General features: G+C 35.1%; 1 protein-coding gene across 1 annotated transcript; it reads right to left on the minus strand.

The window, feature by feature from the left end:
* Positions 1 to 24,659, minus strand: LOC118192983 (chitin deacetylase 7-like). Its single transcript, XM_035364012.2, has 5 exons — positions 24,218 to 24,659; positions 9,396 to 9,703; positions 3,746 to 3,965; positions 3,458 to 3,611; positions 1 to 229 (listed from the first exon to the last, which is right to left on the minus strand). The coding sequence occupies exons 1-5, from the start codon at positions 24,622 to 24,624 to the stop codon at positions 104 to 106; spliced, it is 1,215 nt and encodes a 404-aa protein (XP_035219903.1). The 5' UTR covers positions 24,625 to 24,659; the 3' UTR covers positions 1 to 103.
* Between the last annotated feature and the right edge of the window lie 1,691 nt (positions 24,660 to 26,350).

Genomic DNA, 26,350 nt, shown 5'->3' on the forward strand with positions numbered 1-26,350 from the left:
AACGAATTAGTATAATTTATTGAAAATCATGTCATCGATTAGGAACGCAAGACCATTACAAAAATAAACATTTCAAGCGTCTTTCCGATAAATAACAAAAAGTTCAGGTTTTAATGATCTCGCCTTTCGTATTCTTCAACCAGGGATATCTCTTCGGGCAGGACACGCAACTTTTCATCAGAATGTTCCTTTTGCGGTAGTTGCAGACGACAGGGTTGCATTTCCCCGCCTGGAAGAAAAGTAAACATTCGTTATAAAGAACTAAATACACTACTAAATAATCTAACTCTACGTAATAAATAATCTTAGTCTAGGGTCTTCCCCTTCCCCTCCGAGGTCTCATTTTCCTTCATTCCTGCTTACCTTTAAAAACGTCCTTAGCGGAGTCTTTCTAAAATATTTGAAACGATATCCACTTGTTTTCAGTTCAGCAAATGCAATTTTTGTTTGCAAGAAAAATTGGCAATACATTTAATTGGAGGGGAAAGCATTGCCATTACCCCAAAACCATGCTTGTTGCAGACGAAACATTTGCCACAATAAGGCGATGATAAATAGATTTTACAAAAAAAAAAAAAAAAAAAAAAGCGAGCGGGATTACAGTTTTTTATCTCTCCATCTATATAGCTGACTGACGAGATTTAACTTAACATTTCTCATGTATCGAAAGTGCGTATTAGGATATATATTAGATTTACATAAAGCACTTTCTAACATACGTATTTTGACACAAAATCGTACTTTTTCTAAACTCGCATACCTATTTCTTTGTCATATTTCGATTCTACAGTTCAAATTATGCCTAAATATTAAATTTTGTAAAATTGGGTGAGAAACTTACCGAGAAATTTAGAAAATTATTATGGCGTAGTTTTTTTCAATTTGAGCCAAGAATAATTCACTTGGTAAAATTCTTAATTTATGGTAATCTATTTTCCTTTCCCTTTCATTGTGTACGAGTGAAATAAACAAACAAACAAACAAACAAAAAAAAAAAAAAAAAAAAAAAAGTGCAGCTCTTATTCTTTCAAATAGTATTTTCGATGCGCTTAAACCACGTTATTATCGCTTACAACAAATATGCCAAATTTCAAAACGCGCCAATATATAAACTCAGGTATATCGTGGGAAACTTTTAATACGAAATACTAAATTTTTACAGGTAGGCATAGAAATACATATTCTTTAATGTGATGGTAGAAAATGTATAGGTTCAAAATTTTTTTCGAGAAAGTTATAAAAATTACTAAACATATAAATTTTAAAAAATACATCAGAAAATTCTGCGAATTTTATTTGGATCGAATCTAAATTTCGAATTATGAAAGAAAGAATCGAGTTAAGTTTAATTTTTTTAAAAAAAGAGAGATTGTAGTGTATATTTTAATTTTGAAACAATTATTTTTATTTTAGAAAAAACCACACGAGTTATTTGCCCCTGTCTGCCTTGATTATCGCTGATTACTTGAACGTTGAATATCTATCGTAGTGTTTAAGGCGTATTAGGTTAGGTTTCGCTTTTTATCTTGCTTCTTCTGCACGCTTTGACAACTGAAAACTACACATCAGCGTAAGCTTTTAATAACCGCTGAATTTAATACTGTGCTTTAACTACTATTTCTTTAACTTTAGGTAGATTAAAAATCAGTAACCAGGATGAGTAAGAAGGAAACGAAAGGCACATTACTAAATTTCGTGCAAAGAAAGGATTCTCCACAACCAAGTACGTCGTCCGCCCCTTTGGAAAGGTATAATTATCGGGTATCACAAATGTGGCCGATCCTTAAGGGACATATCTAGCGATTTGAAGTACCCAATATCGACAGTGGCCTATGTGATTAAGAAGTGGAAGGTGAGGGGTGATTGTCGGAATGTGCCCCGAGTCGGCAGACCAACGAAACTGGGGGATAGAGACCGACGAGTGCTGTTCAGAGAAATTCGGAAGAACCGCACCCATCCGATGGCCCTCATCCGCGAGGAGTTTCACTAGGCATCCGGGAGTATTGTTTCAATGAATACCATCCGTAAGGAAGCACATCTGCTTGGTTTTCATGGTCGTGCTGCTGCCCATAAGCCTTTGATCACAAAGCCCAAACGCGCTGCTCGGCTAACGTGGTGCAAAGCACATCGAAATTGACCGTAGATCAGTGGAAACGGGTTCTTTGGAGTGACGAATCAAGGTTCACCCTTTACCGTTTGGATTGCAGGGTCTGGGTCTGGCGTCTACCTGGAGAACGTCTCCTGCCAGAATGCATTGTGCCAACAGTCAAGTTCGGCGGAGGTGGAATTATGATCTGGGGGGTGTTTCTCCTGGTATGGGCTGGGACCCTTTGTCCCCATTCATGGTAAGCTCAACTCCGATGCCTACTGCACTATTTTGGATGACAATGTGCTTCCTACGTTGTGGCAATTTTACGGGTTGGACCCCTGTTGCTTTCAGGACAACAATGCCAGTTGTCATGTTTCGACGTTAACCCAAGGCTTGGTATGGGGCCAATGGAGTTCAACGAATGGACTGGCCTGCCCAGAATCCAGACCTGAACCCTATAGAGAACCTCTGGGACGAGTTGCATCGCCGAATTCAGGGGTGCACTAACCGTGCAAAATCGGTGAAGGAACTTCTATGTCTTCTCCAAGCCGAGTGGAAGAAAATACCACTAGCTGTCATACAAAGACTTGTGGAAAGTGTGCCCCGGAGGGTCCACGCTGTAATTACCTCTCGTGGAGGCTCTACCAACTATTGATTTTGAATAAAGTTAGTTTTTCTTTTCTATCACAGGTGTCCAAATACTTATTGGTAGTCAGTGTAGTCCACAATCTGCCAAAAAAAAAAAAAAAAAAAAAAAAAAAGCTTTGTAAAGCACTATATCGCAGACTATTTGAAATATGGTTTTGTCCTTTGCCCACAATCAGAAGAAAATTGTCCAAAAATCGAATGTGTTGCTTGTAGAGATGTTCATTTCAGCGAAAGCATTATTATGATTTCCAATTATTTCAGTTGTTGCCACTTGAGGACGAGAAGAGGTTGACATGTGGCGATTCAGGTATGGTAGGTAAGGGATCCTCATTTGCTTGTCCAGGGACCGTCACCGATCCGTTTTTAATATGCAAGGGTATTTGTGATTATTTTTTTAATGTTGTGTGATTTTTCTCAAAGGTTTATTTACTTATATATGATAATTATACAGATATGTAATAATTACAATATTTATTTATCTTTATATTTAAATATGATTGTAGGCAAATGGTAATGAGAACATTACAATTAACTTATGTAGTAATTCTTGAATACCTTGCAAAGAATTTTTGGGGGGAGGGCGGGGGAAAAAAACACCGGTCCGCGAAATTTTTTCGTAAGGTTTACCGGTCCGCGGACCAAAAAAGGTTGAGAAACACTGTTCTAGAATATGCTCTTAGTGAGAAAAAGGTTGAGAAGGTTTAGGTTAGAGGAATTTACTTGTCCTCGGGTTTCGGCAAAGCATCTTTTCGTGCTCTTGTATGCCTCCAGATCTACCGGCTTCCTCATGTATTCCAGGACCTCACGCATACTCACTACGAAAACATCGTTCATCTTCAGCACATTATCTAAGAAAGCCAGATATCCTTTGAGCCTGGAAAGAGGAACAAAACAGGAATCAGCGCTGGGAATATTGAATATATTATGACTATTTCGATGGAAAAACCTCCGTTACTTGAGAAGATTCTCGCAAATACTGAACATGTAATTGTAGTATGATATCTTTACCTGTTTTCGTTCCGTAGCCACGCTTCATGAAGAAAGACGGGAAAGGGAGCTTTGCTGGTGTAGTAGTGTCTGTGAAAGTTGTCCATCAAGTAGGTGAAGGTGTCTTCTTCGGTCTCCGGGTAAGGAGTGCAGGCATCCAGCATCGAGCAATGGAAGGTGACCACTGACTTTCCCTGTTTGGAAATTCGTCGCCACTGCACCATGGGAAACACCCACAGACCTTAAACGACAAGGTAGGAAATAAAATTATGTCGCCATTTTATTCCTAAGACGTAAATACATGATTTGTGATGAAAAAAATAAATAAAATCTCGATATATTACTTGTAAAAATGACTAAGCGTTAAATAAATCTGCGTTTAGGTGATACTCGATCCTATTGCATTGGCGAAAATATATAGATCTTCCAAATTTTTCTTAAAATAGGTCACGGCTATTTGAGAACTCATATTCATTTAACAGCAAAAAGGAAACAAGTTCCTATACCAAGCGACATGATACGTTGCTTTAGAAATATACTTTGAAATTTTCAGATGGATTTTTATTTATATTTGAAACAACGCAAAACTGGTTAGTGATGATTAACCAATGAAATTTTCAGATTAGGCAAATGTCGACGTGTTGAACAAAGGATGTATTTTTGAAATTTGGCTGTGTAGCATTGTTTAAAGTTTAGTGATATCTGACAGTGATCAATATTCCTTAGTTGCGATTCAAAAAGAAGAAATAATAGTCAGAATCAGTTATTTAAAGCGAAGGGCAAAAGTGGAGGCTTATTGACAAACCCAAATAGGAGTCGTCCAAGATCTGAATCTCCAAGGTGCCATATCAAGAACTTGGAACTGCTCTTTAAGCAGTGAATCAGTAAGTTGTCAGCTTGTTCCAGAAGGGCAAGAGCAATAATTTCATTGGAAAACCATTTGCTGTCATTTTCAGCTCGAGGAAAACTGAAACTACTACAAAAGAGTGGTTTTAAACTTTCAGGCTGCCATAGGAATTCGAATCAGCTATTCTTCTACTACACGAAGGCTTCACAAGTATCGATTTTATACTAGGAAACCAATGCTTTGAGTCTCTTTCATTTTATCTTCCAAAAAGACCCATTTGAGTGCTGCTGTCGTGAAGTTCAGTGCAGTCAAGAGGAAGGAACCGTTATTTACCAATGAATCCATATATAATCGGAATTGTGATTCTAGACGCCTGTTGATCTGGAGGAAGTGAAGAATTCTGAACTTGCATATCCTTGTGCATGAAAGATCCCGTTCGCAATGAGGCGATTTCATAGTTGTGGATAGACTCATCAGAAACTGCCACACCGAACCACATATCTTTGATGGAAGCTTTCCAATAAATTATAGACATGTGTACGAGGTCTTGGAATCTTATATAAGGCAATTTGCGTGTGTTCTTGGCTCAAAGATTTTGCTAATGGATAATAATGCACCTCTGCATCAATAGTCTCTAGTATCAGAACACTTCGAAACAGAAACTATCACTCAAATGAACTGGCCAGCTTAACCACCAAAATGGAATCCGATTTAACATGTGTGGGCAATGGCGTAGCTAGGCTGGGGCAAGGGCTAGGCTGGCATGGTAGCTAGGCTGAGGCATCTGTCCCCGGGCGCAGCATCCAAGGGGCACTAAATTGATACTACGAAATTTTTTAATGAAATGTTTTCCATTCTTCGTATACAGAAAGGGGCGCAAATTCTTCAGTTGTCCCCAGGCGCTGGAAACTTTAGCTACGCCCCTGTGTGTGGGCATGTCTTAGGCTGCCGAACTGTAGCATGCCAAATACCCTAGTGAACCCTTCAAGACCTGTAAAGCACAATTTCAAAAGATTGCCACGCAATTTCACAAGATGTGATCAATAGCTTTAAGTTCTGTGACGATAAGACTCGATAGCACTTCATATTAAAGGAAAATTTGTTCCGAATCAAGTTATATCATTTCCCCATCGGTTTTTTAATTTTCATAAATTTGACCTCAATTTAATATTGAGAATTATCAATTGACAAACATGGTAATTTGTGTTAAATAATTCAAATTGTTATTAATCATTTTCAGTCTAACATATAAGTCCTTCCCCCCTCACAAATATCCTTTAATTTCGAAGAGCAGTATACATAATTAGAATATTTGCGAAAGCCTAGATAATTTTTCAAGTTTAACGCGCTGAAAATCTAGTACTCTTTAAATGTACTGCTATTAGTTCAAAAATTGAATTGAAAAACCTTTCGTAAAACTGAAATCTTTCCCTCGAATAGCATTAAAATTTAGCTAAGAAAAAGAGTTTAGTTCTAAAGGCTTTGTATTTTAGGTGAAAACTTTCACAGAGTTTTAAGGGGACTAATATATCTTAAAACCCTTAAGATCTTCGAATATGTAACTGCAAGAATTGAGATATTTATTTATTTTAAAAACAATTACTTCCAACTTTTTACAGCTGACTATATAATATAGCTGCTTTGAGAACCAGTAACCAGAAAATGTGTGTTGCTACAAATATTTTTATAATTTAATCTGCTTTGTGACAAAATTTTTATGCGTTCAGGTCATGTTTCCACCTTGCGCCCATGATATTTTAAAAATGGCTAGTGATACATACTTGAAATTTGATGGAATTCCTTATATGGTCACTATCTTCTAACTGAACCAAAAATCTGATGAATATTTTAATATTAAACAATTTTATTCGTGCATAAAATTAAACAATTTTATGCATGGAACCATTACAGATTTTTTTAATAAATATATTTTATAAACTCAACTCCAAATAAAATAAAACTTTAACATGAAATTCCTTGGATTATTTTTGGTTTACAGTAGTTTTTCGAATGTTATAAAAGCTATATATTAAGTATGGAATTGAACTAGGCAACAGAATGTTTTAAACTGTGCCTTCAAGGTGGCAACATGGCGTGAACGCATAAAACATTTTGTCACAAAGCAGATTAACTTATAAAAATATTTGTGGCAACACAAATTTTCTGCTTACTACTTCAGAAAGCAGCTATATTCAGTATGTAGTGAGCTGTAAAAAGTTGGAAGTAATTGCTTTTGACATAAATAGGTTATCCCAATTCTTGCAACAGTAACATATTCGAAGATCTTAAGATATTTGCTTCTGCACTTCTGTTTCAAAGTAAAATCTCAAATGTTATAAGAAGGAAATGAATGCATTAAAAATCATACTTCTACCATTTGAATAAAATTTAAAAAGGAAATATGCAGAGAGGTTTGCAATTTGTGCGTTGTTTACAGCATTTCAAGATGGCCATTCGATTTTATTTTGGATCCAGACACAATGCGCAGAAAATCTGGTGTTAGAAATTCTGCAGTAGCTATATTATATTATAGAGTACTTTTTACTCCCCGATGGTAGGCATTAAGCGAGATTTTTCCAAACAATATAGATTTATAAGTGTTACGCCTATGCTACAGATAATCGCTTTCGAAAAGCGTTGTCTTTTTCGTGTAGGGATATATTTCTATTCCTGGCTCTGGAAGACAAAGCTCGAGAGAATGAAAGAAATTGTGTATGGAGATTCCCTGATGAAAACGCCCTCCCTCCTCCCTCTGAGGTTTCATAAAATTGTAAAACCCTGCATGAGAAAATCGCCCGCGTGGTAGTACATAACAGAACACTTGTAATTTAAAAAAGCAGATAACAAAAACACTCAAGCTCTTTCTCAATGCAAAATGCACAAACTAAATTCAGAAACTGATTGTGTGTACTAGCGTCTGAGGTTGCCCCCCTCCCCCGGAATAAGGATGTGAAGCTCGCCCCACCACATCCCTATTCCTGGGTGGCGAGCATTTATTGGCTCATCTTTGAACGCGTCCCACCATCAACACTTCGCTCTCAGTTACTCTTTCCTCTTACTCCCCATCCTTACAACATAAATTTTAATATTCTCTAGACATTTTTGGCTAGGCTTGTCGATAATATTGGGTTGGCAACTAAGTAATTGCGGATTTTTTTTAGAAAATCAAAGACAATTTTTTCATGGAACTAAATAACTTTATTCTGTAATGTATTGCTCATTTTGATCAATGACCTTTTGCCATCTTTCAGGCAGCATCATAATCCCACGTTCATAAAACTTCTGGTTTTTCTTAGCAAAAATCTGAATCAGGTACGATTTGACATCATCATCATTATTGAAATTTTTACCATTCAAGGAGTTTTGTAAAGATCGAAACAAAAAGTAATCAGATGGTGCAAGGTCAGGACTATATGGTGGATGTGACAAAACATCCCAACCAAGCTCCAATAATTTTTGCCGAGTGACCAAAGACGTGTGTGGCCTTGCATTGTCATGATGGAATACAACACCTTTTCGATTTGTCAATTTGGGCCGCTTTTCTTCAACTGCATTGTTTAATTTCATTAGTTGTTCAATGTAGACATCAGAATTGATCGTTCGGTTGGGTGGTAAGGAATCAAAGTAGACAATTCCTTTGTAATCCCACCAAACTGATAACAAAACCTTCTTTTGATGAATATCAGCTTTCGATGTTGTTTGAGTTGGCCTGCTCCACGATCTCTTCCGCTTCATATTGTTGTAAACAACCCATTTTTTATCGCCAGTTATCAGTCGTTTTAAAAATGGATCATTTTCATTACGTTTCTTTAGCAAATCGCAGCTGTTAATGCGTTGCATTAAATGCGTTTCTTTCAGTTCGTGAGGAACCCATGTATCGAGGTTTTGAACATAGCCGAGTTGTTTTAAGTGATTTTCAATGCATGTATGTGATACATGAAGCTTCTCTGCAATCTCACGTGTTGTACTGTAACGATCCGAATCGATTATTGCTTTGATTAGGTCGTCATCAACTTCAACTGGACGACCAGACCGTTTTTCATCTTTTGAGTGAAAAATCACCAAAACGAAATTTGGCAAACCAATTTTGACACTGCCGTTCTTTAAAGGCTTCGTCACCATAAACAGGACATAACTTTTTATGAGCTTGTGATGCGTTTTTCCCTTTGCGGAAATAAAAAAGCAAAATATGACGAAAATGTTCCTTTTGATCTTCCATTTTTCAACGAACGCCAAACGAAAACTACGCAACCGATCAAATAACTTCTTTTACTGATTGACAGCTGAATTGCCAACTATCAAATAACAAACTGTGTTTTACATTTGTACTACGTCTGCAACTCTAAAAATTCAACTGAAGCCATCTATGAGTGAAATCCGCAATTACTTAGTTGCCAACCCAATAGAATGCTCTACCAATTGAGTACAAAATGCTGATAGTCACATAACAGGCGGTACAGCAACTCAGCTGGTGGTAAGTAAGTAACACCCTATACCGATGACTGACGACACACTGTACCTACCGCGGTGTATTATAGACTATATTATACAAGAATATTTGTTGCAAATTCACATTTAAACCAACGAAAATGAATAAAAAATTTTATGTATTGTCGATTGACAAAATCCCGATCTCTTGTTTCTGAGCTTTATCTGCCTGAAGAGGAATTCATCGTCGGCTGAAAAGAATAACGTTTAAATATTAAGAAAGCGTTTTACTACTGTTATTATATAGACTAACAGGTATTTCCATTGTCTTGCACCCTTTTTATTGAGCTGTAATTTAATTAATTTTCGAATAGAATTAGGAATGGAAGAACTCACCGGGAAACGCCTTCTTCGGGCACGGTTGTATCTGACAATCCTGGGGGTAACCGAAATCTAGAGTATAAGGCCAAGTGGGGGGTTCCATGAAGACTCTGGTAGGCATGGACGAGTCATAGGCGAATGCATTCCCTTGAAGCATCTGGAAGGTGACGTCGCCCGCGGTCTGTAAAAAGGGTGCTCTGTGGCCTTGTATCTCCGTGGAGGGGATAAGAGCGTAACGTGAAAGAATGTCACGCATGCCCGCCATCTCGTCTGTCCAGCGCTCTAAGGAGGCAGTTTTCCACAACTCGGTATTGCTCTCGTGCCTGCAAAGTGTCAGAAATGTACGAAGATGAAATTGATTGTTCTAGAATGCATAAAAGTGTTGGCGCTTTAACCTCTTCGGCACGCTACCTTTTAAAGTCAGAGTTTTGATTTAAAAAAAAATAATAAAATGAAATAAAAAAAAAGGGTAGGCTGTCTAATTAGGCCTAGAGGAGTACACAAGTAAAATTTTGTGAAGATAGCACTTATCGTTTTAATTCTATGGGTGTGCCCAAAGTGGCACACTGATTCAATAGAGCTTCGAAACGTGTGCTGAAACGAGCCTTGTTGTCAATGAACTAACCGATGAGATGCGAAGAAACAAAGAATACAGACTCTCCGTTGTCCTAGATGATCGGTGAGCCCGGTCTGGGCACATCTAGAGTTCGCCGTTTGATTTTAGGCAAGATTTTAAGGTAAAAATTTAAAACTGATATAGAATAAGGAGATTAGCATACAGCCAAAAAATAACATAGAAATTACTTTCCAAACAATTCCTTTTATACCATAAAAAAAATCTGGATGATTTCTTTGAAAAATGAGGGTCTTAAAAAACTGAAAATGGCTAAAATATATGGACTGGTTTGTGTTGAGCTGCCATCTACTATAAATAAAGAAGGTTCAGAGTAACCTATAGTAACCTATAAATCCTTTTTCATTCAGTTTTTCTGTGCGTACACGAGGAAATTTTTAGGTGTGTCCAGACCGGACACATTGCGCCGCAAAAGGTTAATGTAAGCCATCCACTGTTAGCCAAGTGAAAAATCTTTCACAGGGGTGCTCTGATAATGAAGGCATCTTTATGAAGATCAGTTTTAAACTGTATAAGGTATAGTTCCCGTCTTCTTAGCATGCCTTCGTGGTGTAGTGATCAGCACACTCGACGCGTATTCGAGAGGTCCGGGATTTGCTCGTTTTTCACATCTCTTGCTTCCAAAAATCCTAATGTCTCTACAGCTTAATAAAAAGAAACGCTCAGAAAAATGCTGGGCTCCCTTATGGCGAGTTACATTTATGTGAGTAGCTATTAAAGCAAAGCTTTAGTTTGCTAATAAAGCAAAGAAAAATCCTTCTTGCCTAGAGTGTTGGGACTTTTGTCGAGAGTGCTGTTTTCAAGTTAAAAAATGATCTTCATTAATGCCCTGGTACCTTATCTATGCGAAAGTTTTTAACCTCGGGGAAAGCTGGCTTACCTGTATTACTAGCATTGTAAGGTACAGGGGTTGGACAAAAATATGGAAACACCTTTAAAAAAACATGTTTCTTTGCTTAATATGGTGTAGGAAACCCGTTGGCATTCAAAACAGCTTGCAGTCTTCTCGGAATGGATAAATACAGTTCCTGTATGTTTGCCAAGGGAATATTATACCATTCTTCCTGCAAAACGACGGTGGCAAGTTCAGATAACGATGTTGGCGGTGGATAACGAGAACGCACTTTCCGTACCAATGTAGACCACAAAGGTTCGATAATATTCAGGTCTGGTGACTGTGGTGGCCAGGGGAGATGGGACAACTCATCCTCGTGCTCAGAAAACCAGTCCTGGACAATGTGAGCTGTGTGAACAGGAGCTTTGTCGTCTTGGAAGACACCATCGCCATCGTGGAACAAAGTTTGTACCATGGGATGAACTTGATCGGCCAAAATGTTAACATAAGTCTTGGCATAATGTGCCCTGACACAGTTATCATGGGGCTAGCAGAGAACCACGATATGGCTGCCCAAACCATAACAGAACCCCCGCCATGTTTCACTCTTGGCAGCAAGCAGTCTGTATTATAGGCTTGAGATGGCTTTCTCCAGACGTAAACTCGGGCAGAAGTGGGAAACAATGTGAAAGAAGACTCGTCAGATCATATTACTCGCTTCCTCTGCTCTATCGTCCAGGCTTTATGACTTAAACACCACCATTTCCTGTTACGGGCATTAGCATCACTGATGAGTGGCTTCTCAATTGCAGCACGGCCAGCAATTCCCTGTTTATGAAACTCCCTTCTAATTGTTTTGGTACTCACAGGGTTCGGTAACACAACATTCATTTCAGCAGTAACTTTTGCAGCTGTGGTCTTCTTATTTTTCGTCACAATTGCCCTTAATGATCGTCTGTCACGATCACTCAGGACACACTTTCGTCCGCGCTGTGATTTAGCAGATGATGTTTTCCGCTTTTCAAATATGCGGAATAAATCTTCGATACAGTACCTCTTGAAACACTAAACACCTCGGCTGCCTTGCTTACGGAAGCACCTACCATACGTGCTCCTACAATTTGCCCACGTTCGACGTCTGTTAACTCTGACATAATGCAATGACAACCTCACATAACAGTACTCCGACAACAACTGAACTGTTTAGCACATTTACGAAGTTGTATAGGTGGCGTCAGTAGTCAAAAACGCCAGCGACACCTACATATTTCATTAAAATCAATCTTTCTTTTCAAACATGCATTTCACAAGGTGTTTCCATATTTTTGTCCATCCACTGTATAATTCAAAGATTCGTAAATTGTGTGCTTCGGTCCGAGGTTGGAATCCCGGCTGGCTGCATAGATGTTTTCGTTGATTACACGTTATATATGATACACGTTACATATGATTGATACACATTACATATGATTTTCCTCATATGTAACGTGTATTCGAGCCTGTTTCCCTTAGAAAGATATTTAGGACATTTAGCCTTGTTTGAAACAATACTATGGATGCTATAAGCTTCCCACAATTTTATACATGCGCATCACACCTTTTTAACAGATGAAAACAGTAAAGTGATTAATTGCGTAGTTGCAAAGCGACAGCGGAGGAAAAAAATAAAGCATTGACTTGACTTTACCATGAGTTACAAAGTATGTATTAAAAAGCTGATGTGTACACCACATGACTTCCATATACGGAGTATTAAATTATACGCATTTTCTTCCTGCATTTCATTTAAACTTATTATCTCGAATTTCATTAGAAATATAGCTCTCATTCAATCAATTCAATTCGTGGGCAAAACGACGAGGCGTATTCGGAAACCAAGTACCGTTTTGAAAAAAAAAAAAAAAAAAAAAAAAAAAAAATTAAAACAATTTTTTCGAATCCAATTTTATTTTTACATGAAAATATATGTCTTAAACTATTTTTCAACATAGTTACCGCCAATGATCAAACACATGTCATAGCGGGTGACCAGTTTTTGTATACCATCGTCAAAGAAACTTCGCGCCAGTTTCGATAACCACGACTCCACAGCATTTTTCGTGTCATCGTCAGATCCAAAGCGCTTGCCACCAAGCTCGCGCTTCATGTGCAGGAAGAAGTGATAGTCGGACGGCGCCAAGTCCGGGCTGTACGGCGGGCGATCGAACTGCTCCCAATGAAACTGTCGAATTAACGATTGAGTGACACCAGCAGTATGGGGCCGAGCATTGTCATGGAGCAACACAATTCCTTTACTGAGCATTCCTCCTCGTTTGTTTTGAATGGCACGCCTTAGTTTTGTTAAAGTCTCACAATATCGTGCCGCATTAAGGGTTTCACCTCTGGGAAGAAATTCAGTAAGCAAAACGCTTTTCCTATCCCAGAAGACAGTGCACATTATTTTTTGTGATGACATTGTCTCTTTGAACTTTTGTTTTTTCGGAGAATGAGTGTGTCTCCACTCCATCGATTGTTGTTTCGATTCTGGTGTGAAATGACACACCCAAATTTCATCACCTGTCACAATTTGGTTTAAAAAGTTTTCTCCCTCATCACTGTACCGCGTGAGAAATGTCAGGGCACTACCAAGTCGCTTTGTTTTGTGAACATCAGTGAGCATTTTTGGAACCCATCGGGAACACAGTTTGCGATAATTCAAGCGGTCAGACACAATTTCGAATAAAACAGTACGTGAAATTTGTGGAAATGCCTCTGAAAGAGTTGTCATTGTGAAGCGTCTGTTCTCATGAATCGCTTCGTCAACTTTCCTTACCAAATCATCGGTGACAACAGAAGGCCGACCACTCCGAGCCTCGGCGTGGAAATTTGTTCGACCTGCATTAAACATTCTTACCCACTTTCTAACCATTCCATCACTTATCGCGTATTCACCGTAAACTTCTGTCACTTGACGATAAATTTCGGCCGGTTTAACATTCCTCGCGTTCAAAAATTTAATCAATATCGAATATCACAGTATATATATAATATAAATAAAATAATATAAATATATAATATAAATAAAATCGAATATCACAGTCGGCGGGAGAACTAATTGTCTTAAAACATTTTGAATGTGCACAGCAAACTGAAAACACAACATAGAGCAACCAAAATGGCGACAATTGAAAGTCAGTGAACAAGAAAGACTAGTGCGCATGCGCGGGACGCCTACCACAGCGCTGCGACGGCGCTAGAATGAAACGGTACTTAGTTTCCGAATACGCTACGTACATAAAAACTCAGAACATCTTCATTAAAAACTGTAAAATGTGGAAAAGCCTAAAACAGCAAATATAGTTCAAATTTGTTTATTTTTATTATTATTATTTTTTTTTTGCAATTAATATTAGAGTTTCTAAGCAAGCAATTTCGACCTGTGGGCAGAAAGACAAAATTTTCGGAGCACAAAACTCAAAGTTAACTTTTGGTTGCACTGTGCAAAAAGACACTGAAGTTGCTGCACCAACTGACTTAATTCAGTATTCTACTAAGAGTTTCAAATGTAGATCCTGTCAACTCTTTACTGCGATGATAAAATTTAATTTGGCAGTCGGGAACTTTTGAAGAATCACAAAAAATCACTTGATATTCCAAATATATCTTTTTTATTTGTTGCGCTTCACAATGGGGGCCAATCTGCACCCCACAAGTTTGATGATGGCGCATTACATTTTAAACAAAGCAAGAGACGTCCTTCACCCAGCAAAGCATAGCCATAGAAAGAGGGAGGAAGTAGGATTGCTACGATATAGTAAAATTTTTCATTAATCTGATTGGCTAAAACTTATAGGCAATGCAGAAGTTTCAATGAAGTTCAAGATGATTTTAAATTATAATTTTGATTTGCATTTTTTTTTTTTCTCTTTGTATTTCGCCCGTGGTGAAGTGTAGCAAAACCTTTTAATTCATTTTCTGATTCCGATACGGCCTTATGTTTATCCAAATGACTTTTTTTTCGGTCAATGTGTATTTGATTTACCATTATTTCAGTGAAACAAACCTAATGCTGGTTCAGTGATTTTAAATTTTGTGTGAAAATTTTAGTTAAAATTCTTGAAATTTAATTTTATTGTTTTGAGATAAAAACGTAGTACATAGTGTTCAAAGAATTAAAATACAAGTATTCTGAAATGTTCATTTAATGGTTTGGCATTTATTAACTTTGTTGGCGCATTTTATTTGATATTTTCTGCGGCTTGTATATGTTTATGCGGCTTGTATTCTAAACTATTACTATGAAGTAAGTGATTTTTATTTGAGTACTGCTTTGAAATTAAGGTATCTAATGCTGTTCATATTAGATTTTAAAATATAAGTACCATTTTTATCGATTTAACCCTTTCAGGGGCGCAATGTTATCATTTTTTAAAAGTTCTGAAAAAGTAAGCATAATGACATGCAATGGTCCTGTAGATAACATAAATGAGTGTAAAAAAATTTTTTTCGTCCCCCTTTATGGAAAGGGGACCGGTTTCGCCTTGAAACCAGCGCCCGTCTAGAGCATTTACGACTAAGCATTTGCTTATTTATCTTTACTTTGCTGGAAAGTATTTGAACGTAACCCACATTGCAGATTATACTAGTAAATTACTGAACAACTAATGAAGTAGGTAATATTTGCATAAACACGCATTTTTAATTATAAATAAAAAATTTAAAACAGGGAGAGACAAAAAATAACTAATAATGCACTAAATTACTTACCTAAAACTATGAAATATTTTTAAAAATTATGTTAAAAACTAAGACAATTATATCTGGAAATAAAATTAATTTAGATGTATACAAATATTTTACTATGAACTAGAAGAATGAGAAAAGCGACGGCTAAGAGAAGCAGAATAAAAACGCAACTGTGAGTGTTCTTCAGTGTGCTCTCTGTCTATGTAAAAAATAAGAAATGTTTTTTCTCTCTCAAAAGCTCCATAAATCCTCATCCTTGAAGACACTCAAACGGTGATATGATGCAACTGCTTACAGCAGTCATCCGAAAGCAATAAACACAGCTGTAAAAAATCTCGCGACTGCGTCATCTGATCCTTTTTTCGATGTCTCAGAGGGGCGGTGGTTTCATACTGAAACCGCGCTGAAAACATTCAAAATTAAAAGGGTTCCATTACTTTTTTTTGTGAACTAAGGACATTTCATTAATCATTGATACCTGCTTATAAAATATATTGTGGAAAAATTAAAAAATTGTTGGTTTTTTTTTTTTTTTTTTTTTTTTTGTTTGTTTGTTTGTTGTTCTTAAAATAGCCCAAAATGAATAATGATAAAAACAAGCTATTTTTGAACGATCCGTATCAATTAATGGATGCCCAAAAAGGTTTAGTGCTGCCATCTGTTATCAGCTTTAAGACGTAATTTAATTTCAGCAGCGGTTTTGAGAAAATAAAACCAAATTTTCTAAATTAAAAAATATGTTGAAAATGCGGTTTCAAGCCGAAACCACCGCCCCTGAAAGGGATAAGTTTTATGATACTAAAAATATAGTTTTACTTAATTGTTTTACATAATTAAATAACTAATTCAAAGATTTATAATTATTTTTTAGAGAAGGTTATTAAAAATTACTGTAGTAATTATTAGAAATGACGTTACTGTTTAAAAATTTGAAATTTAAGAATTTTGAATTATTTGAAAAATGAATGAGTTAATTTTGAAAAAAAATGGTACAGAAGCATTTTGAATATTATTTAGAAAATATGTGATGTTTAAAATACTGAGCATAGTTATGATGAATATAAAAATATTAAAAAGAGAATAAATGCATGTAAGGAAAGAGTATGGTAAGAAAATGCTGGATCAAAACAAAGGTCCTGTTTTTGCCTCTGTTATTTGTTCTTTTACCCTTCTCATATCAGAAGATATAAACTTTAAAGTCTCCCACTTTATTTAAATTTTTATATAAGATTTTTATTTTTTCTTATGATGGAGTGTGATTTTTTTTAAGATAATGGAATGTTGTAACGCAGTTCATTAATCACTCATGAAAATTTAATACATGAGTCTGTTTAAAGTGGATTTGCCCTAATAGCTGGATGTGTGTACTAGGAGAAAGCTGTGGGGTGTTTCTAGTTTGTGTAAAATAAAAAAATTGTAAAATGTAGTAATAAAAGTAAAACCATAATATCAATCATGCTATTCCAAATGATAAGTATTACTTATAAATGTGAAAATTGGTGTAAATTTTAAGATTTATGATCATTCGTAATAACTAATGGGTACATAAAATTTTTATAATTGTGATACTGTGTGTAAAAATTTTTGGAAATCCTTCTTTGAAGTATCAAAATAGTGTGTGAAAGTTCCAGAAACAAGAAATTTCTACAGATTGGTATTTAAAATTTTTATAATTGTCGAATAATGGGTGTATAAAATTTTTATAATAGTGATATTGTGTGTAAAAATTTTGGAAATCCTTCCCTGAAGTATCAAAATAGTGTGCGAAAGTTCCAGAAACAAGAAATTTTAAACATTGGACTCAAATCATCATAAGACTTTAAAAAATTATTATTGAACTCAAAATTTTACGTATTATAATTCATTGTTCAAAAGCTAAAGTTATATTTTGTATGTTTCAAAATTATATATTTCATGTTTTTCTACTTTGTAGAGACATTAGATATATTTTTGGAAGCAGGAAATATGAAAAATATGCAACCGCCTTGGCCGGGAATCGAACCACGGATCTCTGGAATACCCGCCCAGCATGCTACCGTTACACCACGAAGGTACGCTAGAGAAGTGGGAGAAATACCTTATATACTCACCCTTTTTAAACGGCGACTAGGGTTTTAGGGGACCTAGTTGCCAAATCGTGGGTGCGGAGAATCATCATCCACAACCTTTTTAGTTCGGGCGGTACTTGTAGAGTCATTAGGTTAATTGGAAGCAGGAAATATGAAAAATATACAGTCACCTTCGCCGGGTATCGAACCACGGACCTCTGGAATACCGGCCCAGCGTGCTACCGTTACACCACGAAGGCACGCTAGGGAAATGGGAGAAATACCTTATAATTTTAATGCTTTCTCAAAAAGGCTTCTCTATCGCTCTGCCTTTTTATTTTTTGAAAGGGGGGAATGTGTAAGATTAAAAATATGAAAGCAAACTTCTAAATTTAATTCATTATAACTTCTTTTATTTTTTATTTCATTTGGGAATTTCATCTATCTGTCCTAAAAACAGCGCTGTAAGTCTAAACTGCGTCATTAAAATTAATCATGCGATCTTGCGTAACCCTTAATGCAGATGCCTCTTAACCAATCACTAAATTGTAAACCAAAACTAAAAGCTGAAACTTTTGACTCCCTCCCTTCTTTCTATGAACTGATGCGTCACTTTTGCTTGTGCTTTTCTCTTGGCCAGACTCCTTTCTCCAATCATGTATGAGCTGCTACATCAGCTTCTATGGCAATAATATCAAAATTGTAAATGTTCTTTAACAGGTACAAGTAGAGTGCCAAGTGAATTGTGGCCACAAAATGGGAATTTAAATAAATAAAAGGAATTTAATCCGGCTCGACTGCTTCTTCTACAAAAATGAATGGATGCTCTAAGCATCAAGTATCTACGCAATTAGTATTTCTACGCATCTACGTCTTAGTGTTCTTATTTCAGTGCCTCCAAAAGTGTTCTGCAATTACATTCTTCGGCCAGTTCTAATTATGAAAAAATCTACACGAGTTTGTTAAGCTATGTTCACAGTGAATCATGGGAAAAGTCCTGTTTTATCGGAAATTTTAATGCGAGTTTGTACCGCATTCACGATTCACGATCAAATCATTCATGTCGTGTCATCCAACGACAGTTTCATTACATATATATATATTATTTTATTTTATACACATGCATAATTAAGTTAAATTATAACCACGCAGGCAAATTTACGAATTTATAACTAGTACTAAAATTTGTAATTATTAAAAAAATCAAAATGAAAAAACTGTGAATTTAGTAGATGAGAATAATAATCAAATGTTTTTAGACGAGATTGGCTTTTGGAATAAAATTTAAAAATTTTAATTCATTTCAAAACAAATTAAATTCATGAAAAAACATTAAAAAATTAAATAATAATATAGCTTAATTATCATTATCAGATTACCAGATATATTTCCAGCAGTCCAGAAATAGTTTGTGGTATCACAGTCAGATTTATGTAGAATATATATCTAACAAAAACGGAAAACTCTCTAACATGAAGAAAACATAAATTAAAAAACAACATGAGGCATAAACTTACAAATCAAACTTGAAACAGAAGTTTTTTAGTGCCAAAAATAAATAATAAAAAGAAAAAAAAGAAATCTGAAAATTTTCAGATTTTATATTAAGCCTAAAGGGTTTTATTTTTTTTTTTCAACGTTTTGTGTGTCACCTCATTTATTAAATATCACGTTCTTCGCATTTAAAACATAAAATTCAATTTAACAGCAACATCACAAAATAATTTAAAAAGAGTATATCTTTAGAATTTCCGATACACAGTCTCGCGCGCTGGAAATAAAAATGATTTTTTTTTTTGGTACAGTGTTGCCATTGCTCGCTTTGAAATTGTTGAATTTTTTAATAAAAAACTCATAAATACTTTACAAAATATAAAGTAGATTTTAATAAAACAAATTCCAAACTTGGCTTTCCAGGTGCCTATGTTAGGGTGAAAGACTACATTATTCAAAATTTGACAAAATTTTAATTTTAAATTCAAAATTTTAATTTCTTTAAGTATAATACGGCGCAAAAATATTTGGTGGCAACGATTTGAAAAGTGAACCGCCGTTTATAGTGAAAAACCACAAAATGCCAAAACGAAATTAATAGCTCTTCTGAGATATTAGCCCAAAAGGCTAATAAATAAATAAATTGCGTTATTTTCTTTCGAGTCGCGTCGAGACAGCCTATATTCTGATGAATGCTTTATTAAAATCTCTTTAAATTTTGTTCTTACATTTGAATTAATTTAATGGAAATACTTCACTTTTTTATGAAAATGGAAGGCAAGCAGTTCCACCCCCCCCCCATTTTTCCCCCACCGTTCTATTTCTCTTTACGAGCAGTTATATATATATATATATATATATATATATATTGCGAAATTTGTTTGCATTTGGAAAAGAATGCGTCTGACATGGACCTTATAACAGATAGACTAAGCCAGTGGGCGGGGCGCGCGTCACCGACATGTCGGCAAGAAAGAGTAGGGACGATCTGATTTACTTTAACACTGAAACCTATGGCGTTTGTATCACATAACTCTTTTTAATTATTAAATGTGATAAATTGTATAGTGATGAGATTATGAAAGCCACAGTTTTTTCCAAATAGGATTTAATATATTTCATTAAAGCACTTTTTACTGCATTTCGCCGCATTTTTTATGAGCTTAATTTTGCGTAAAAATAAAGTAAAATTAAATAAGATTGATAGTACGCGATGGTTTGAAATAAATAAGGTAAAATTAAACAAGCTCTTATAATTTTTTCTTAATTTAATGAACATTTTCAGGCAGTGATTTTCCAAATTATAATAACATTAAAAAACGATCATATTTATTTGATTATATGATCATTAAATTATTAACATTAAAGTGGATTAGTTATTTTAATAATTCATAAAATTCGGAGCATAAAATTTTCTGAGCGCAATGAAGGGAAAAAAAGGTAAAATAAAATCTAGAAGCACTCAGATTTTATATTACGCCCAAAAGGAAACTTTTTTAAAAGTTTTGTGTGTTAGCTATATTTATTGAATATCATGTTCTTCGCCCGTAAACCACATAAAACTGTTATTTTCCGTACAGTGCTCGCTATGAACTCATTGAGTTTGTTAATCAAAAATTCGTTAAAGTTTTACAAAATGTGAAATAGATTAAAACAAATTCGAAATTCGGCCGTCCAGATGCCCATGATCGGGTGGAGGATTACATTATTCAAAATTTGATGGCTCTAGATACTGTCGTTTTTGTCACAGTGCGAGAAACATACATGTATTCATGCAGATTTTTCATTATTTAATTTCTTTACATATAATACAGGGCGATAATATTTGGTAACAATAATTTGCAAGGAGACGCGGACATTTATAATAAAACAGCGCAAAATGCCGCTTCGAAACTAACAGCCTTTCTAGGCTACCGCCCCTTTGGGCTCATAAATTAAATTAACAGTAAATAAAAAAAATCTTGTGCAGAACTAAAAATAAATTAAAAAAATAATCACTATAAAATACAGGCAAAATTAATTATTACCGTTAAATTCAATTTTAATATTAGAATTAAATGTATAAAAATTTTAAGGAGTCAAAAGTGTTTATCACTATTATGTATTATGAAATATACTTGAAATAAGATTCCTTTATAGAAATTGTGCTATAATACTCATCCATAATTTTAAAATAGCAGCACAATTTAGAATTTTAAACAAAACTTTCAAAAATTCATTTTTAAATATTTTAGTATTTTTTACTTATTTACACGAATAAAAAGCATAAAATTTGCAAGAGAAAATTGATTGTTTGAAATTTTCTATTAGTCCAGATTTAAAATATTATTTTCTAAAAGAAGTAGTTACAAATTTCCTTACAGCATAGGAAAAGCTAAAAAAATATCCAGCCCTGAAAGCATACAATAGCTTTATAATTATTTGGAACGCTAATTATGCTTGATAAATATGCTAAATTTTTAAAAATCAATCTCAATTTCAAAATTAAAAATATGTAGAAATTCTAATTTTTGAAATGAGGCGCTACAACCAGCTTTTTCTTGACAATTATACACGCTGCAATAGAAAACCACTGTTAAATTTCTGCAAGTCGTCCCTACTCCTCCAGATGTGATCAAGGTGACAGTCGCCAACGCCTCAGACGAGGGAGAAAACCCGTTTGGGTTAGTCTATTTCTTATAAGGTCCATGGCGTCTGATCGCCTTTCGAAATCCATAAAATTTTATTAAAATTTTTAAATTTTATATTGGTGTGTTTAGCGAAACGTATCGAAACTTAAGTTTATCGAATTTTGAAAACCATGTCCTAAAACTTTATTTATGATAAATTTGTAAAAAAAAAGTTTTTAGTTTTAAAAAGAAACGGTTTTATATTCCGAATTGTTTATTTTTTACTTAAAAAATATAATATTTTTAATTTGAAAACCTCTCCAACACAAGCTTATTAGAGTTAAACTGGCGAACGGTTTGGCATATAAATCACCATCCACATTCAGTTATGTATTGTACGAATCGATCGGGAGTATGAATCTCTGCTAAATCGTTACAAATCAGCATAAAAAACCCAAGATCTTAAGATGCTGCTGAATTTTGTCTTCTGAAAACCAAAAAAATGCACTGCTTAAAAGCAACAACAGCTACTTTCTAACATCCTTTTCAATATGATTTTGTTTTTGCACTTTTGATTTTTTTTAATGTTTGTAGAGTCATTAAGTTATTTTGAAGCAGGAAATATAAAAAATGAGCAATGCCCTCGCCGGGACTCGAACCTGGACCTCTCGAATACACGCCGAGTGTGCTAACCATTACACCATGAAGGCATGTAGAAAGAAGGAGAGGATACTCCATAAGTTTTTGATTGCTAATTGTTCTTTAGCTGAAATCTGTAAAGATTGACCTTGAAGAAGAGAACGGTGTAAGACTGTAATCTCAGATATTTCTCATTTTATTTTATTTCTTTATTTTTTGCCACCTATTTCAACAATATTGTTGAGTTTAAAATAAAATAAATTAACTGCTGCAGACTGATGATGAAGCATTTTAGGAAGCAATAATAAAAATAGTTTTAACTAATATATTTGTGTAAGGTTCAAAATGCCATCATTTCTCTCCGATGCTCTAAGTAGCATATTGAATTACCATTTTATCATGAGCGACTTATTTTGATTATACTGTATTTGCTAATTTGTTGGCCTTCACGAGTGCTATCAGCTCAAGGGCAGAAATACCTTCGTAAAAGATTTCCTAAGAGAAAGCTGCATGTGTTTATATTACGCGTGGAGAAACACATTCGCTGGAATTCGAAACCTTGTCGAATTGTCACTGTTCCGTCGTCACTCGGTTTTAAATCCCAACAAATGGTCTGTCTGCACGAACAATTTCTCGGTTACCCTGTGTGCACAAATAATAGGGGGACCGGAAAGTAATGTCGTTTCTGCGCATGTCGACAACAACATGCTAAGGGCAGAAGTGGAAGCAAATCCATGTCAAACACTCTTAACCAACCTTGGTCGACCATCCAAGAACATTTAAAGCAGAATGGAAAAATAAGCAAAGCAGGTGTTGAAGTCCCCCCATAATCTGTCCGAAGAGAACAAAGCCAACTGATCCATCACATGCAACGTATTGCTTCAACGGCACCCTACAGAACCGTTTTTTGATCGTTTGATTACTGGAGACGAAAAATGGTTTCTATATGATAATCCAAAACGCAAAAGTCAGTTTTAATAAGGGTTACAAAGGGTTTAAATCCCAAAAAAGCGCTTCTGTGTGTTTGGTGTAGTACTCGCGGAATTGTTCATTTTGAATTTAGAATTTAGGATTTAGGAACGGGGAAGACGGGCACCACACCTTTACCATTTGGTTAATTGGTTTAGCGCCGTCTCCCCACTACGTGATCCCAGCCGTTTATTGATATTAGCAAACAGATACATAATTTGAAATGAATACAAAATTTGGAATGATACATTGTTGAAATGAATACATAATTTGAAATGAATACATTTTGAATTGCTGAAATCTGGACAAACTGTTAATGCAGATGTTTATTGTGAACAATTGGATCCAGTGAACCAATCTTTAATCGAAAAATATCCGGCGATTGTCAATAGAAAAAGCATCTTTCTGCAACACGACAATGCAAGACCGACACTGGAAAAAATGAATGAATTGGGATGGGAGTTGCTGCATCACCTACCATACTCGCCCGATATCGTACACTCGGATTTCCATTTATTCCGATCCCTACAACATTTTCTTAGTGCCAAAAAATTTGAAAATTTGAATGATGTCCAAAATGCCATCTTGAGATATTTTACTTAAAAACCAATTGATTTATATCGGTCCGGGGATTGAAAATCTGCACACTAGATGGCAAAAGGTTGCTGATAACGAGGGTGATTACATTATTGATTAAAAATAAAAACGTGTTAAAAATTTATAATTTAAACGTGTAAATTTAATGTAAGAAAGCGACATTACTTTCCGGTCCCCCTATTACAAGACAGTTCCTCTAAGGAACTGTGCCACAAAAGTATTTCTCCCAGGATTTTTCTCTTGTTTGCTTTTCGGTGCTCATATAAACATAAGATGCAGTAACTTACGTTATAGAGTGGACTGCGATATCGTGTCCTCTGTTGTACATCTCGTTGACAAACTCATAATCATTGTATTCGTGGCTCACGAAGAACGTGGAGGTGATGGGACAACCGTTTGAATTGTTCCTTCCATCTCCAATCAGACGATACGTCTTCACATTCAAAGTGTTCACGGCATCGTCGAAGGTCAGCATGATGAACTGGGGCAATCGCTTCGAATCACCATCAAGCGGGACAGCTCCAAAACAGGAGCAGTTCGGTCGAAGACAATTGCTCGACGAGTCGCAATGAGCAAAATCTTGCTTGTTTTCTTGCGAATCTTCATCAGAATAGGAATCATCATAGTCTATGGATGATTTAACAACAGATGTGCCACATGCGGCAAAAAGGAGACAGAAAGCTGTTAGAAGCATGCTGTCGGCGTTGCCAGAGTTAAGTTCAGAATAAAATGCATCGAATTTGCAGATATTTATAAAGAGTTAAACTGCTTTAGCTAGGTTTTATTCGAGATGAATTTTATCGCCAGTGGCTAGATAAAGTATTCCGGCTAGAGCTTATGGTGACATGTTGTTACAAGTGTTATCAGAATGCTGGCAGCCAACAGGATGCCAACTGGGAAATGTGAAGATACAATATCTTTAAATAAATATTATTAGTTGGACCGATGCAAGTTCTTCGCAGGGAATTTTTCATTAGTAATACATCTAGTCTGTTTTGCATATTATATTGTTATCATCGTTAAACGTCTTTATCGGCAATTTGAAATATCTTTTTGCCATGAAAACAAAATTGTCCAGAAACGTTCTTGTCTAAAAAAACACGGCGTTATTCCATTTTAAACCTTTATTTTTTTTATGTACTGCTTTCAATCGTTTTACTCATAGCAATAGTTAGTACAGAATCGCGTATATGACAAACCCATTGTAGTGTAACATAATATAATGGTTCGAATGCAGTAAACTCTCTCAAAGTCGAACATCCATATTTTGTGAATATTTTATGAATAATTATAAAAAATTTAAATGTTGGAAAATGCTATGTATGAAAAATATATGTCTGAGTGTTTTCCAAAAAATCGACGTCAATTGAAACGACAAAAGTTTCGATTTTTGAAATTTTAGTACAGAAATACAGATTTTGTTCAACAGATAAATCAGTGAAAATGCTAGTGTGTTCAGAAAATATGTGAATAAAAATTGAGAATATATGTAAAACAATCTCCCCCCCCCCACACACACACGCGGCCTTTATTTGCGTAACTGAGAGCCTTAGAGGTATATTTCCAAAAACAAAAATGTTTTAATAAGAAAGATATTCATTTTATGGTATTTTAAGCTGAAAATTTCTATTTTATAAAAAAAAATTACGAATTTCTAAAAATTAAAAAAAAAAAGTTTTTTTGGCCTATTTTATTTCATATCAATTCTACTGTATTTTTGACTTAAATTAAAAAAATAATAAAAATTCATGCATTTAAGGGTTAAACAGAATAGTTTATAAATCGAATGTTAATTTTATTCAACACTGAATGTTTTGTTTTGTAAGTTGAAATGAGTATAATGATGAATATTTATATAATTTTTACTCCAAAGGGGCTTTGTCCCTGAAGGACTATTGTTTTCGTTTTGCGATTTTGCGTTGGTTCACCATAAATGTCCGTTTCACTTTTCAAACTATTGCCACCCAATGTGAGAATCCTGCATTATCTTTGAAGAAATTGAATAATGAAATATCTGCATAAATGTATGTATATTTCTCGCATTGTGATAAAACAACGGTACCTAGAGCCATCGAATTTGGAATAACGTAATCCTTCTACGAATATGGGCATCTGGAAGACCAAATTTGGAATTTGTTTTATTATCGATTTCATATTTTGTAAAACTTTAACGAATTTTTGATTAAGAAACTCGGGGATTTCAAAGCGAGCCATGGCAATGTTGTGCAGAAAAAACATTTTTCGCGCCAGACTCTGTATCCGGAAATTCTAAAGATATGCTCAATTTAAAACTATTTTGCGATATTGCTCTTGAAGTGAATTTTATGGTTTAAGTGCGTAGAACGTGATATTTAATAAATAAAGGTAACAAAATTTGAAACCTTTCAGATTTTTTTTTATATATATTTTAATTTATATAC

The sequence above is a fragment of the Stegodyphus dumicola genome, chromosome 1 (assembly GCF_044657685.1).
Source record: "Stegodyphus dumicola isolate Sdum_Otavi_A_Nest chromosome 1, ASM4465768v1".
NCBI lineage: Eukaryota > Metazoa > Arthropoda > Arachnida > Araneae > Eresidae > Stegodyphus > Stegodyphus dumicola.